The 16,428-nt window shown below is 56.7% G+C and overlaps 1 protein-coding gene across 2 annotated transcripts in view; it reads right to left on the reverse strand.

Moving 5' to 3' along the window:
- The window catches only part of ELL (elongation factor for RNA polymerase II), a 56,125-nt gene extending 40,731 nt beyond the window's left edge, over window positions 1–15,394 (reverse strand). The window contains exon 1 of one of the 2 annotated variants that reach the window (XM_081077484.1): window positions 15,227–15,394. In XM_081077484.1, the coding sequence (XP_080933610.1) occupies window positions 15,227–15,361 (135 nt within the window). In that variant the 5' untranslated portion in view covers window positions 15,362–15,394. The remainder of the gene's footprint in view (window positions 1–15,226) is intronic. The other variant, XM_081077485.1, reaches the window with a different exon arrangement.
- Window positions 15,395–16,428: the final 1,034 nt, after the last annotated feature.

Genomic DNA, 16,428 nt, shown 5'->3' on the forward strand with positions numbered 1-16,428 from the left:
GAAGCCCCACTGTGAGGCCTCCAAATCCCTCAGAGCTCTATGGGGCAGGGAGGCCCTGCAAGTGGCCCGTCACCGAAGCTCCATGGCCCCCATTAAGGAGCCACACACCCAGTCTGCCGGCCAGACATGAACGAGGGCAGCAGGGGACCAAGGGAACAGACATGGCCACCCTGGGGTGCAGCGACAAGAACACAGGGCCGGCCCCGTGGCGGTGGTGCGGAGGCTTCCGGGAGCTCTGACCACAAACAGCTATCTCTGCTGACGAAGAACTTTCCATGGGTCGTGGGTGTGACAGGAGTGAATGCGGAGGGGACAAAGGGAACCCCAGGCGAGAGCTTGAGGGGTGCAAGCCTGTGCTGACCGTGGCTCTCGCTCGGGGGAGGTACCAGCAAGCAGCGAGCACTCCGTGCTGCAGTTCAGGCCCTGGGCGACGGGAGCTCAGCCACTGCGCAGACGGCTGCGTGGCAGGGGGATGAAGAGGGCAGGAGGCGCTGGGGCTGGGCCTGCCCGCGTGGGCTGACTGATGCTTCTCTGCTCTGTTTTCTACACGCAATCTTGTGACGCTGGGTAACAAAACCCGCATGCTCGTCCTGAGTGAAAACAAGGACACGGGGCTCCCTCTTCTGAATTTCCCCTTCATTTTCTGCAGACTTCAGGAATCCTCCCGGACTCCGCTGTGAAACTGGTGTGTCCATGGGTTTTCGGTCATGTCCGTCTGTGACCGGGCGGCAGGGTTAGCAGCGACAGGCTCCCGAAGCCTCAGGCCCAGGATCCGGTGTTCAGAGCAGGGACGCTCGTTCCCTGCAGAACTGGCCAGCCTGCAGAGGGTGGACTTGGGGCCCCCTGACCCCACCTGTCAGGACTGAAGCCAGCCCAGCACCGCCCACCGGGCTCATCAATGGCTGAATAAGTCCCAACACAAAACACACGGCCTGGCTTGAAACAAATGGAGCTAGCGGTCCAGGCTGCAGCATGGCTGAGGCCGACGGTGTCTGCGTGTGAGTTTTGTTCCCATGCCCCACCTCTACGACAGCCCTCAGGCTGTCAGGAGAAAGTCTACTTACACAGGAGCCACTCTGGGAAGCCCCCTGCAGCCACCACCAACCTGTCCAGCTGACAGCCCCCCCCCCCCCCCGGAGCCCACACAGACCCTGCGGCCTTGAACCCCTGCGGAGCCAGCTGGCCCGGGGTCCGTGATGGCTGCAGCCAGGAGACATTCGGACGCCAGCTCTGATGGAGGAGCCAATGCAGGTCCTTCAGAGCCACCTTGGGCCTTGACTATCCTCCTGGACAAGCAGGGCTGCACATGGAGGGAAGGTCCAAATTGCACAATACAACCGTGACCCTCACGCGGCAAAGGGCGAATCTGAGACCCACACGGTGGCCTCATCGTGCAGCCGGTCCCATCTCCACCGCTACCCCCGCTCCCTCGCAGCCGCCTGGCCTACGGGCAGTTGACACCAAGGAGGGTTTGGAAACAGTAAGGCCTGCTGGCCATCCTGGCCCTCAGCTGTCAGAGGCACAGAACCTCTCTGTCTAGGATCACTGGGCGGGGAGGTGGGCAGCCTTCCCGGGTCTTCAGGCTGGCGCAGGACCAGTTCCCGCTTGGCTCCCAGGCCGGGACCCTGCGCCCTCTAGTGACCTGCCCACCACACCCCTGAGCTCACCAGCCCCGAGGGACCCTGCCTGTAGCACACGGTGTGCTCACCCCTGAACACTGAGCCCCAGGAACAGCACCGGAAGCTCCAAGAAGAAGGCATGGAGGCGGGCGCCACATCCACTCAGAGCAGCCACTCACGGAGGCTGAGCTGCGGCCAGCGGATCACACACTTGGCAGTTCCTGTCACTTGAAAACATTTAGGCCTCAGTGAGTTCACAGGTGAGAGACCAAGACCAGTAAGAGGAGAGGTGGCCGTAAGAGCCATGTAAAAATGCCAGCATGAAGCACAGTCAGACCACAGCTTTGGGGCACAGACCCTGGTGAGTCGCCGCCACCCCCAGAGGAGGAGGGGTCCAAAGCCTTGTGCCTTCCAAGCACAGCACCAACCCAACTTCCGTTGCCACCCTGGGAGCTTCACAGCTGGGCACTGAGAGACCTATTCACTGGCCCCGCTCTCACCTAGGCTTACCCACAGGGGGCATTAACCTCGTCTGTTCAGAGACAACCAGGGACGCTCCCCACAGAGATGCCAGATGCCCGGGCTAAGCGCAGAGACAGCCACACATCCTCAGCCCTACAGCCCAAGCCAGAAGCCGCCTCAGAATCCTTAACAAGGCTCCACTTGCTGCCAGGCGGAGCTGGCACAGACACCAGGTCGTGATTCTACACTCGAGTCCCTTGACCAGCAGGACTCTGTGTCCAGGTAAGGGAGTCAGCATGGCCTCGTTCCGACCCCGAAGCAGTCTGAAGACAGAGGCACCCGTCACTGGCTGTCCTTGTCCCACTTGCCAGATCCACTGTGAGCTGAGCACATTTCTCTGGAACAAGCTGACATATGCAAGCGTCCAACATCAAAAATAGTGCGACCAAGGGAGGAAGGAACACACTCTTCCAGCTAGACCTGCCCATGCCTCACACCTCTCCCCACGGTCCCCCTGCCCTGGGACCCACCCCCGCCTGGTCTCCCTGCCCAGCCTATAGCAGTTCAACAGTCCCACCGATTGATTCTGAAAAGGGAGAAACGTCAGAAGATTAAAAACAGCAAAATCATGCCATTTCTGCTGACAAAACCCAGAAACCGCAGCCCCGTGGCAGGGAGACTTGCCTGAGAAGCCCTTCCCCAAGTTTTTCAGGCCACTGGTATCTAACTCAGAATCTATCTACAGATGGCACTCGTCCGAAGCTGAGAAAGCTCCGGAAGCTTCACTGAGGCCCCTCAGTTTGTGGAGAGCTAACTCCTGGGGAGCAGTAGACGCCTCCTGCCCACTGTGCCCATAGGGGTAAGAGACCCACCCGAAGCCACCATCATGTGATTGTTACTCAGGCCATAAAGTGCACGTTTGAAAAACACTGTGACAACCACTGACCCCTTACTGGATATAATCCCTACTTGGAAGATGACCCTGGCACCACTGTATGCCCCCAGGGCTGAAGCCAGGGGCTGGGGGACTTTGGCCAGAGCCCGACTGGATTTGGAGGCAGACATTTACCCTCCCAACTCCGGCAAAGACTTGAACGCTTGCCCTGTGTTTTCAGAGTTCACCAGCAGGTCACAAATGGAAAGGCCAGGCCCACTGGAAGCTGTGCCAGGCTTGATGCTATGCTGAGAAAAGCTACTGGGAAACCCAGGGGCTCACCCAGGGTGGGGAGCATTCACATCTGTACGAAATTGGAAGGGAGGCAGCCTGTCTCAGAGTGGGTGACCTCAGGTTTGAGGCTCAACTGAGACTATACTGATCACGTGACCTGGGTCGGCCACCATCCTTTGGGCATCCTGTCAGTGACACGAAGGGGCTGGACCAGAAGGACCCTCCAAGGTCTTGGTCCCACCCAGCGATACAACGGCCAGCTGTCTGCCAGCGCTCCCGGGGTCATATAGCACCGCAAAAAGGCCAGGGGTCCCCAGGGCGGCACATCCCACTAACACACAGAGTCGTGTCACACACCCATCCCAACACTCCAGACCAGCAGCCAGGAGCTATTTTGGTAAACGGTCAGAGCGTTAGTATCTCACAGGCTTCGAGGGCCAGACAGTTGGTTGCAAAGACTCGCTGCTTTCGTAGCACAGAAGCAGTCACAGATGAGGCCCATGTCCCAATAAAACTTTACGAATATAGGCAGCGGGCCAAATTTGCCTCTTGGTTTACTGTTTTACTCTAAGGCTGAAACTGAAAAAAGAATGCGCCGTAACAGCCAGCCTCGTGGACTTCCCGATCCAATGCTGTTTGCCCAACACGACAGCAAACATGCTGGAAGCCTTGGTTTTGAGGGCTGGCGGTTACGGCAGAGTCACTGAACACAGCAAACCTCAGCTTTCTCAGGGGCAAAAAGAGGCCTGTGAGCCCTACCACGAATCCCACGGGGAAACGGAGCAGCCCGGGGCTGGGGACAAAGAACAGGACCCCTGCCTGCCGGGACCTGGAGAGCACCACGGTGGAGAGTCCGCACGCGAGAGGAAGCCACTGCCGAGGGCCAGGCCACTCTCAGCTCACCTGCTGTTGGCCCCTACAAGCCAGGCTGTGTTGCCTGATACAGTCGGTGTTCTCTGCTGTCCGTGTTGTGCTAGAACCCTGAAATCGCCCTTCCAGATGTGGGGAGAATCACAAGGTCCCCAATGTGAAGCAGAATTTCCCCCTAAAACTCACTGTTTAAAAAAAAAGGGAAAAGGAAAAAGGAACATCCTGACCCACTTACCCTCCAACATGCTCTGGCGGTCCCGGTGGCACCACCCCCACCAGAAAGGGCAGCGTGAGAGGACGGCTGCCCTTAGATCAGCCTACCCTGGACTGCAGCCCAAAGTCAGGTGTGGGGCCCATGCAGGAGGGGACGAGCAGCAGAATGGGGGCAGGGGTGCAGCCCACAGGGCTGGAGGAAACGCCAGCACCATGGCACAGACCCCGCCTGCCCAGCACCCCCAAAAGGGCTGCTCCTGACCCACAGGGCCTCCGGGCTACTGCCCACCTGGAAGAAAGCCCATCTTCCACACCAGTCCCCTTGAGATTCCAGAGGGGACACAAAGAGCTAAACCCACCAAAGTAGAGAGATTTTGCCCCATGTGAGCTCATGACCAGGGAAGAAGGGCCCATCTGCCTACAGGTGGAGCCCAGCCCTCCTCATCACGCTCTGGGCCTCTGTTCAGTTTGGGTGGGAGACGTAGAAGTCCTGCCACTGGGAAGGCTGGGAGGTGGTGACGGCCTGGAGAACGGAGCCACCTAGGGCAGAGCCCATGTCACTCCTGCTTCCCAGCTCCCATCCCCCACTGCTTGCACACACACACACACACACCCAGCAGGTACTTTAGGCCACACATGGTACTTACTAATCCTCTCATCTTAGAGACCCGAGTCCTGACTAGGGCTGGGCTCCTGCACCTGCACTGCCGTGTCTACTCTTCCAGGGTGGGGCCACCCCAGCTCTCCCTGCCCTTCCTCTCATCTGAACCCAGTGACCTGTTCAAGATCTTCCCTCAGACAGGACCCAAGCCCACCTCAAATGTGAAGCCACTATGTCCCCATTCTGTCACCTGTGACCAGGGACTCCTGCACTCACCAATGGTCCAACAGGTGTTGGAAGGCCTGCAGACCTAAAGTCTCATCTTAGTGTAGTTTTGAAGGCTCCCAGACTACCTCACACCCATCAGGATGGCTACGATCAAAAAGAAAACAACCAGTGTTGGTAAGCATGTGGCGTAGCTGGAATCCTTGTGCATTGCTAGCGGAAATGTAAAATGGTGCAGCCACTGTGGAAAACAATCTGGAGGAGCCTCAAAAATTTAAACAGAGGATGATCATATGATCCAGCAATCCCACTTCAGGGTACATACCCAAAATAATTGAAAGTGGTGTCTTGAACACTTTTCTATGTCCACGTTCACAGCAAGATTATTTACAGCAGCCAAAAGGTGGAAGTAACTTAAGTGGCCATTGATGGATGGATGGATGGATAAACAAAATGTGGTCCATCCATACGATGGAATATTATTTAGACATAAGAAGGAAGGAAACTCTGACACCTGTGTCTGACGACATGAATGAATCTTGAGGACGTTACGCTGAGTGAAATAAGCCAGTCACAAAAGGACAAACTGTGTGATTCCACTTACATGAGGTCCCTAGAGGAGTCAGATTCCAAGAAACAGAAAGTAGATGGTGGGGCCAGGGGCTGGGGGCGGGGAGGGGGAGTGCGTGTTTCCTGGGGGCAGAGTGTCAGTTTGGGAAGGTGAACAAGTTCTGAACATGGATGGTGGGGATGGCTGCACAGCTACGTGAATGTACTTAATACCACTGAGCTGTGCACTTAAAAATAGTTAAGATTATAAATTTTGTTACGTGTACTTTACCACAATTAAAAAACATTTTTTTGAATGTTTTGAGAGGTTCCAGGAAAAGACTGGTGCTGATGGGTTGTAGCATTCCCAAGGCCGCCTTATCTTGGCCCCTCCCCCAGTCCTGTCAGTCACAAGATGGAACCCCCAGTGGAGCCCCCCAGTGAGCCCAGGAAGGGGCTGAGGCCGGTTACACCGCACAGAGCACAGCAGCTACCCCACCTTAGGTGGGCTTCCCTGCACAATGGAATTAACCTCAGCTTCCCACCCCAGCACCCCTCACCATGCCCTGCAGCTGCTCCGCCCCCGCCCACCCTCAGCTCTCACAGGGACTTCCCCAATCTCCCCAGGCTTGGCCTCTTCCCCAAAGTTTCCGCCTGCCCCACTACCAGTGGGTACCTCCTGCCCATCACCCGCTGAGTTTCTCCCTCCTGGTATCATTGCGTGTGGCTGTCACTGCCATGACCCCGGTCAGCCTCCCCCACGGGGACATGGGCGCCGTAGGGTGAGGCCGAGCCGGTCTGCCCACCAGGAAGTACCACGTCAGTCTGATCACCAGGACACGGAGGCCCCGTGCACGTGCTCAGGCAGGGACAGGGTGACATGGGTCAGGATGAGGTGGGCCACCCTATCACTCCTGCCCGGATAGAGGCCAAGGGGCTCCGGGAAGGACTGAGTCCTGACGTACCTTTGCCCAGGCCCCCCGCACTCAGGCTGGACGACAGAACCCCCAACCTCACATCCCCAGGGAATAGTGTGCTCACTATCGTGGAGGGGGTCTGGCCCCTGGAGGCTGCTCTGTGCTTCCCCACACCCACACGCTGAAGCACAGCCTGAAGGCAGAGACCGAGCCACTGCACCCTGGGCTCCAGGCCTGGCTCCGCACACTCCGCCAGCAGTTACCCCAGGCCCAGGCGGATATGTCTCCAGAAACTCAGCCAGCACTTCCTGCCCCTGCCCACTCCACTGTCGCTGCCCCGAGACTGCTGGAGGGATGGAGAAGGGGGACACACCGGGGGACCCAGCGCCCTCCACCACAGTGCAGGGGGCTTCCCAGGAGGAAAGCTGCCAAAGAAACTGGGGTGAGCCATTTCTTTATTGAAAAAAGGAATCCTTAACGATAGAGGCACAGGCGCGGACGCTTTCAATTCCGAAGGGCTGTACTTTCTGAGGACTTTTGCAGGACGCACCTGCGGGCAGGAGCAGTCAGCGTCCACACAGACCACTGCGCCTCCGGGAGCCAGCCAGCGGCCTGGCCGCGAGGCCACCTCTTCAGGGATGGGCCTCCTTGCTAAGCACCCACCCTGAGTATCTAAGTCAAACACACGGGGCAGCCAGGAGAGAAGCAAGGAGCAGATGTCCCCACCCCCCACAGGCCTGAGGCAGCAACAGGCCAGCTGCGAGGGCACATTCTTGGGCAACACGCCTCGTGCCGAGCCTCAGTCTCCCTTCCGAAAGAACGAAGGGAACAATGACGACAGTGCAACATGGCGGCAGATTAGTGGCAGCCCTCCATCCCCTGGCAGAGCTGCCCAAGGCGGGCTGGACCTCCAGGAAGTCTTGTGGAGCGCGCCTGCCCACCGGGGAGGCTGACTCAGGGAGACGCTGAACCCACAGGTGCGGTCTCAGGCTGCGGCCCCTCTGTCCAGGCTTGGCCAGCAGCCAGCGCTCCCCCGTCCAGAAACTGGCCAATACCAGTGCAATAAAGGAAACCTGGCACCCAACTGCCCCAGGCCAAGGGCACAATCCAAGAACTGGAGTAAGAAAGGCTGCTGCTCTCATAGCCGCCACATCCATCCGAAACCACCTTCAACCTGCAGTGTCAGGACGCTGGCAAGAACCTGATGATAGCCACTTCCTAGGACAAGGTGGCAGCCCAGAAAGATGTGGGCCCTGGAGCTGCGCCAACAGTGCTGAGGGTGCCCATGTGCCACAGACATGCAGGAACTCTCCTGACGACACCTGCCTTCCCTCCATCCAAGGGTCACTCCAGAATCCTGCATGACCTGACTCTCAAACACCCTGCTCAGGCCGGACCATCGAGTCCAGTGAGTGAAGACGCTTGTGTTGCAGCCAGAATCAGGACAGGCTAACAAGGTCCCGCACCCCCAACTAGGCATAGAGGGGTGGCCCACCGCCTTCCCACTTGGGTCTCCTTGCCCAGGCCTCCCTGCCTCCCGTCTGCCCTCCTAGACCATCCACGCCACAGATCAGACCCCATCCCTCCTGGGCCTCGACTGTGACACCTGCAGCCTCCGACTCCACTCAGGACACACAGGGACAACGGGGTACTTCTCATGACACCTTAGGCCCTCTGCACAGACTCAGCTCAGACGGGGCACGGCTCTGCGCACCCAGGAACCCTGGGATCAGTGCAGCGCTGGAGGAAAGGAACCTGGTAGGACCCATGCTGCAGAGACCCAGCCACTAAAAAGTGAAGCTTAGCACTGAGGGGAAGCACAGCGCTCACACATCAGGGAAGAAGCGAGACCTCAGATTATACAAGGACACCACTGGGATGACGCTGTGACCAGACGTAAGACAAAGGCAGGCACCGAGGGGCCCACAGTGGCCGTGGGAACAGGGAGTTGCAACTCTTAGGTATTTTGCCAGTTTTCTACACTGAGCTATATACTGCTTTTATGGTACCAATTAATAAACTTTTCATGTGTCACTTTTAAACAGGGGTTCGGTGACCCCATGAACTTCCCAAACATGCAAGACTCCCTCCCTTCCAGAAGAGCTGTGGCGAGTCACAAATGCGCCCCATGACCAAGTGTTGCAGCCATGGCCAGGGAAGAACCCAGCCCAAGGATATAATTAGCATCGGACTCCGTGCAGCCACTTGGCGTGGGAACAGGAGGGCTCTCCTCTGGGTGCTTAATGTGGACACCAGCTTTTGTATTAAAAAGGAAAGTGGCAAAACCACCATTCGCCATGGCTGCCGTGTCAGTCCCTGACCTGCAGTGCAGGTCAGTGCGGGTCATTTGGAGGGATTGTTCTCAAAAGCGTCCCTCTAGGCTCTGGAGTGACCACAGAGTGGCCACACTTCGCTGGAGATGAGATCTCAGACTATGCAGCTCGCAGACCAAGGAGAAAGTCATAAAAGCAGGGAGCCAGGCCCTGAAAACAAAGGAATGGGGAACGCCAAACCCTGAGGGCACCATATGGGTTGCCAGCTGGGCCCGTGAGGCAGGGCGCCTGCCCTGGAGAAGCAGATTCTCAAAACAGGGTCTGCTCTGACCCAGAGCCATAGAGAATGGCTGAAGTGGCCTTGTTTTTCAAGGACTCCCCAGAGATGTCACAATCCCTGTGTGATGTCAAAACTGCCTCAAGGGTGATGAACTCTGGCCTTGCAGATGAGTCAGCAGAGGATGGGTTCCTGTGAGCAGCCTGCTGTTTACACACCATCACCGAGCAGCAGAAGCATGCAGCCGGAAGGAAGGCTGAAGGGTTCCCGTGGCGGGCAGGCCCCTCGCACTGCCTTGCAGCCTCCAGCACAAACCACCAGCACTCATCCCATGCCGTGGGGCGCTCACACTCTCCAGCACCTATGAGACCAGAGCCTTCTGAGAGGGACTCGCTCCACCCAGACCCACCAAGTGCCCACCTTAAAACACACAAGCAAACTGACCACCTAGGGCTTCGGGCAGAAGGCCGCGCTTCTGACCCGTGGGCTAGCCTGCTCGCCCCACCACCAGGCCCAGCGCAGGCCTTCGGAGGGGTGTTCGCGTTGAGTCTGACGGCAGCTGGGAGATTCCTTCCGGTGACTCGATCTCCCAGAGCCTCCAACCCGTTCCCTCATCTGAGAAATGGACACCGCTCCACCACAGGGCTGATGGGACCAGATGAAATAAAGTGTGCAGCTCGGGCCCACGCTGGTACGTCGGCCTCGATCCACAGTGGGTGACTTCTGTCATCTGTGAGAGGAAACACAGTCCAGACACAGCCAGCAACTTCAGGCATTTGCAGGGCCACTCATGTCCCCAACACTCCCCAGGAACCTGAAACACTGGCATTTTAACGAGGAGCCCAGATCACAGCGGGACTCCTTTTCATAGCTGTGTCTCCACAGCTCAAGCTCCGTTGCAACCGAAGAGGCAGCCTGGGCCAATAAGGACAGTCCGTACAACCGCTGGCAGGTGACACTGCTCCTCGGAGCCTCAGTGCCCCCAACACACACTGGGAACTATAAGCTAGCTCTCCTGCCAAGGTTGTCAAGAAGACGACACGCGGGGTCGGCCCGGTGGCTCAGACAGTTGGAGCTCCAAGCTCCTAACTCCGAAGGCTGCCAGTTCGATTCCCACATGAGCCAGTGGGCTCTCAACCACAAGGTTGCCAGTTCAACTCCTCGAGTCCCGCAAGGGATGGTGGGCTCTGCCCCTGCAACTAAGATTGAACATGGCACCTTAAGCTGAGCTGCCGCTGAGCTCCCGGATGGCTCAGCTGGTTGGAGAGCATCCTCTCAACCACAAGGTTGCCAGTTCAACTCCAAGAGTCCCGCAAGGGATGGTGGGCTGTGCCCCCTGCAACTAGCAACGGCAACTGGACCTGGAGCTGAGCTGCGCCCTCCACAACTAAGACTGAAAGGACAACTTGACTTGGAAAAAGTCCTGGAAGTACACACTGTTCCCCAATAAAGTCCTGTTCCCCTTCCCCAATAAAATCTAAAAACAATAAAATAAAATAAATGAACTTATAAAAAAAAAAAAAAAGATGACACCTGCCTGGATGAAGGGTTTATAGGGGCTGGGGTCACAGCCAGCAGGGGCACTGCCAGCCAGTCCTAAAGGTGGTCTGTCTACAAAGCAGACATGGCTGGCAAGAAGCTGCCCTGCTTAGGGCCAAGTGGGGCACCCCCCCAGGAAGGGGAGACAAGCCCTCCCCCTGGGGCCTGGCTGTGGGAGGGGAACAGAGGCTAAATTAAGGCTCCTCCTGCCACCAGTGCCTGGGCTGACATCCACGCAGCCACCCCCTGAGCAGCAGGCCAGCAACCCCCAGCATGGCGCCAGAACAGTCGTGGCGTCTTCACTACAGGCCTCCTGTACCTCCTCCCCCCCCCACACTCTTCCCCAGGACACAGCCCTCCAGCCACTCCCCGCTCCCAGCCTCCCCAGCCCCGGGTACCCAGCATACCTGGACCCCTCCCTTGGCAGACCTCGTTCTGGCATCTCCTAGAAGCGCCGCTCTCAATAGGCAGCCTTTCAGGTGGTCTGTCCCACACTATCAGGTTGCCCATTTTATGTTCTTCCTGACGCTGACCGCTAACCAGCACTTCACGTTGGTTTCTGTGCCACTCTGTTCATTTTCTGTCTCCTGCCTCTAGCATGTCAGCTCATGACACGAGGGGCCTGCCTTGGTCACTTGGGAATGTCCAACTCCAAAGCAGCGGCCCTGCAGCGACCAAGCGTTCAGTCTGATTCAGGCAGATGCAGGAGCCCAGGCTCCTGACTCCACCGGCTCCGCTCTAACCTCCGGGCAGGGACTAGCTCTAAGTAGAGGCACCAAGGGCAGAGGAGGGGGTCAGGGCTGTGCTGAGGGGCACACACATGCCAACAGGAGCCCCACCGCCCTAAGTAGGAGGATCTAGAGCTCAGAGAGGGCCAAGGGCTGGGACCCTCACAGCTGTGTGGAGAAAGTGCTGGACTGGCGAGAGTCAGGCACCGGCCCAAGGCGTCCTGCATGTAGAACTGAGCTTCAAATCCAGATGGGCTCCAATCCCCAGGCTCCTTAGGTCCCTCCCTGGGCCCTCAATTTTTTCTGAACAACCTGCTCCTCTCTATCAAGGAGATTATAACCCAGGACAGAGCTCACCAAATCCAATGATGAAATGCCCAGCTGGTCAAGGCAGGTGTCCCAGGGAGGGTCACTGCCTCAGAGTGGTCGCGGGATACTTCTCTGAGCAGGCAAGTGAGGTGATCTCGGAAGGATGGGTTGTGTCTTCTACCCCGGAAGTAACCCAGCAAAAAAGGAGATCCACAGGACTCCCTCAGGACTCACGAAAGCTTTTATATTCAAGGAAAAACTACACAGAGCCCAAATCTGGATGGTTGGCAGCTGCATGTATTACCACACCTTCACCTTCCACTATGTTCCAGGCAGGCCATGAGTTCGGCACAAAGGCAGCTCAGACTTTAGAGCCCTCTGGAGAGAGAAACCATGGAGACGTCTACGGGGGTTGCTCCAATAGTTAGGATGACAAGAAGCTCCTCTCCGTTCCTCTGCCACATCTGAATCTGTACAAGCCTCTTCCCAATTAAAAAGTAAAAACGGGCCGGCCCACTGGCTCAGGCAGTTGGAGCTGCATGCTCCTAACTCCGAAGGCTGCAGGTTCGATTCCCACATGGGCCAGTGGGCTCTCAACCACAACGTGGCCGGTTCAACTCCACGACTCCCACAACGGATGGTGGGCAGCGCCCCCTGCAACTAAGATTGAACACGGCACCTTGAGCTGAGCTGCTGCTGTGTGGCTCAGTTGGTTGGAGCGCGTCCTCTCTACCACAAGGTTGCTGGTTCGACTCTCGCAAGGGATGGTGGGCTACGCCCCCTGCAACTAGCAATGGCAACTGGACCTGGGGCTGAGCTGCGCCCTCCACAACTACGATTGAAAGGACAACAACAACAACAACTTGACTTAGACAAAGCCTTGGAAGTACACACTGTTCCCCAATAAACCAATAAAATCTTTAAAAAAAAGAAGAAGAAAAAAAGGAAAAGTAAAAATAAAGCCTCTCTACAAGTTGCCATTGGCAAACCATATAACCACAGCTAGGGTTTCCTGGCGGAATTCCCGCCCGTTCTCAGGAATTTTTTTTGCTTTCCCGTTCCTGAATCCCGAAATATAAACTGTTTTCTGTTCTCTACAATGAATCGTTTCCACAAAATGACGGCCGATGCTACCAACCCCCTGGGTTCAAGGAACCTATTTTCCTGATTTCTCGACCAACTTTTCTCAGGATTCAGGAATGGAAAAGCAAAAAAAATTCCCGAGAATATGCGGGAATTCCTGCCCGGAAACCCTAGCGTAATTTAAAAAGAATGTCTAAGAGAGACACTGTGAGTAGTATGTATATTTCCCATTGTGGGTATTACTGGGTTCAAAGAGCCGATTTTCCCGATTTCCCAACCAACCTTTCTCGGGATTTGGGAACGGGAAAGCAAAAACAAAAATTCTTGAGAACGGACAGGAATTCCCACCTGGAAACCCTAACCACAACGAGCATAGAGAACACTAGATGCTGCTGACAGAGCTGTGCATCGGAGGTTTGTTAATAACCAGTACGCTGCTCTGGTCATACAAACGAGTTCTTCAAGTTGCCTTCCCCATGCCCAGCACCCAAGACGACCAAGAGCACCCAAGCTGCCCTTGTATCAGCCCAGTTCACTACACTGCCCAACAGGTATGACTCAATACAAAAACTGCCAAGTCATTTAAATTACCAGACACAGCTTCTGAGAAAACCATAACTTTAGGTCACCCCAAATTTTAGCCCAGCCAGCCAAGTTGGCCCAGATGGCTTGGAGAAGTTCTTCAAGGGAGCCACTCTTAGTGATCAACAGAGACCTACACAGCAGGGCTCCGTGAGGGACGAGCCTGAGTCTGCAGTTACCTTCACCCTCACACAAGGAAGACCTAGCTTAGCTAGGGGATGTAACCAACACCCTAAATTAAAAATAGCAGCGTGACAGCATGAGGTGGACGCACAGGCGGGCCTTCCGGACGACTGGATCAAGTGAGGGCAGCATGACAGGGAAGGCGGAGCTCCTGACCTACAGTGACCAGGTATCAAGTTCACCTTATTTACATGACTCATGAGCTCTCCCCCAGCTATCTCTAAGAAAGTCTGCCTTCCTGCAGGACAAGTCAGACTCTCAGGGAAAAAGACTCAGGGACAGAATTCCACAAGGAAGGCAGGCTCAAGCCAGCCACTGTGCCCTTACCTCCTCCTGCCCCTCCCCTGCACGAAGGAGTACCTTAGCCTCATCTTAGGGAATCCTTCCGACCAGGTGAGAACCTGCTCTTCTAGAAAAGATGAAGTCCATTTCTATTACAGAGAAACTGAGACACCAAGACAGGAAGGAAATTGCCCAAAAGGGTGGAAAGAAGCTTGGGAAGGGTGGGCACTGGGGAAGTGGTGGAAATGAACAAGGAAGAAATTCCCAGCTTAGCTAATGGTGCTGAACAAGTCTGGGGCAGGAAGAAAGCCACATTCCTTCCTAGTTAGTCTGTCTCCTCACCCGCCAGAGGCGCCCCCATCCCTGATACACAAACACACACACACACACACACAGAATGGGACCTCCCCACCACCTGTAACTATGAAGCCCCCACTTCCCAGGCAGGGAAGAAAAGAGCTCCCAATCCACCTCCCCTCAGGACCTCACCACTGGGCACCTACAACTTCTGTTCCAACACAGAGGGAGGGCGCCATGACACCAATAGAAATGGGAAGAAGCAGGTTTTGACAACGGCCCCAGATGTGCCCCAAAGTCAGGCCTCAAAGAAGGTGCACAACAGCCTCTTCCCCATCGCCTGCCCAGGGCCAGGTGACAGAACTGAAAGCCTTGAGCTTTCAAATTGGCCCCTGAGAAGTTTGAGAGTCCGCAGCCAGGTGCAGTAGCCAGAGCTCCCTCCCAAGTTGCCCACTACTGGCTCCCAGCCTGGGAAAGGCACCATGCCAGAGACCCCCCTACATACACAGCTTCTTCCCCCCAAAACACTCCCAGTCTCCGAAGGTGTCCAGTGAGACAGGGTCACCTGGAGGGAGGTGACAAACTCCCCTTCCTAAGAACCAAGACTAAGTCCAACTCCAGGGGCCTCACGGGAAAAAGTCAAAGACCGCCCCCATACACAAACGGAACAGGACCCCACAGGTACCCCGTCAGCGGTCCCCACTGACCCACCCTGCCAGAGACCCAGGAGGAGAAGCCCCCAACCCCCCCAATCTCCTTCCCCCGACCAGGTGAACAGAGCAGCCGAGGTCCTGCCCAGGTGCCGAGTGGGCCGGGAAAGGCCGCGTACGCCCCCAGGACCAGGCGCGCGAGTTCGAGCCCCGCGCCGCCCGCCAGTGTCGCCTCCCAGCGCCGATAATGAACGTGGCGCCCCGCTGGGCCAGGGACCCGCGAGCAGCACCCCGGACGCCGGACCCCGCGCCCCCACGCCGGGACGCCAGGCAAGGGGCGCGCGAGGCCGGCCTGCGCCCCGACGTCCCTGACCGCCGCCTCGGGTCCGCGCTACTCACCTGGCTGGCGCGATAGCTCTCGAAGGCTCTCAGAGCACTGTCGGTGAGCTTCACGTGGAACACAGACACTTTGCTGCCGTCGCTCACCCTCCCGCAGGACAGCCCGTAGCTCCGACCCTCCTTCAGCGCCGCCATCTTGCGACCATCGCTCCCCGCCCCCCCTTCCTGGCTCCAGGGCCGGCGCGCCGGCCACGCCCCACCCCGCCGCCCGCTGACGCGCTGCATTATTCATGACTTCTGGCCACGCCCCCAAGAACCCGCGAGGCCTAGTCGACGTCGCACGGGCCGCCGACGTGCTGCATTATTCATGATCCGTGGCTGGCCACGCCCCCTGCGGGCCGGGCCAGACCTACAGTCACCGCCTGGGTATCTGCATATTCAAGACAATCCTGGACTTCCGCTTCCCGGACTCCGCCCCGACACGCGCACCCCTCCAGGCCCCCGCCCATATATGTATTATTCATGAGCCTGATGCTGCCAGGCGCATCTAAGCCCCGCCCCACCAGGCGCTGACGTGATGTATTATTTATGAGGTCTCACCAGCCCTTCAGTCTTTGGCTTCAGTTGAGAGCCGCAGTGTGGGCGTGGAGGGGCCAGGCCAACGCAAAACACGTGGAGTACGGGACGAGCGGCTGTTCGGGTGAGTGGGCGTGGCTATGCAAACAACGCGCTTTGGACGCTGTGTTGGGCTGGTGGGCAGATGTGATTCTCCCCATCTGGGGCTTTTAGAGGATTGAGGAACCGGTCAGCTTTGTTCCTAAGAGTAGACTTTTAATAGAATAAAATCCAACATCACCATGGGCCCTGAGAGATGATGGTTGTCCAGCTCCCCCATAGAAAAAAATTACATATTGTAAAACTAACCCATATAAAGTGCAAAGTTTAGTGGCATTTAATACATTCACAATGCTATGCAGCCACTATCTAGTTCCACAACATTTTTATCACCACAAAAGGAAACCTACTCCCCTCTCCCCAGCCCATGGCAAACACTAACCTACTTTCTGTGCCCATGGATTTGCTAATTCTGGACATTTCGTATCAATGGAATCATACAATATGTGACGTTGTGTGTGTGGCTTCTTTCACTCAGCATGTTTTCAAAGTTCATTCACATTGTAGCATGTTAGTGCTTAATTCTTGTTTATGGCCGAGTAATATTCCACTGCACGGACTGACCACATTTTATCATCCATTGATGA

The sequence above is a fragment of the Rhinolophus hipposideros genome, assembly GCF_964194185.1.
Source record: "Rhinolophus hipposideros genome assembly, chromosome: 16".
NCBI lineage: Eukaryota > Metazoa > Chordata > Mammalia > Chiroptera > Rhinolophidae > Rhinolophus > Rhinolophus hipposideros.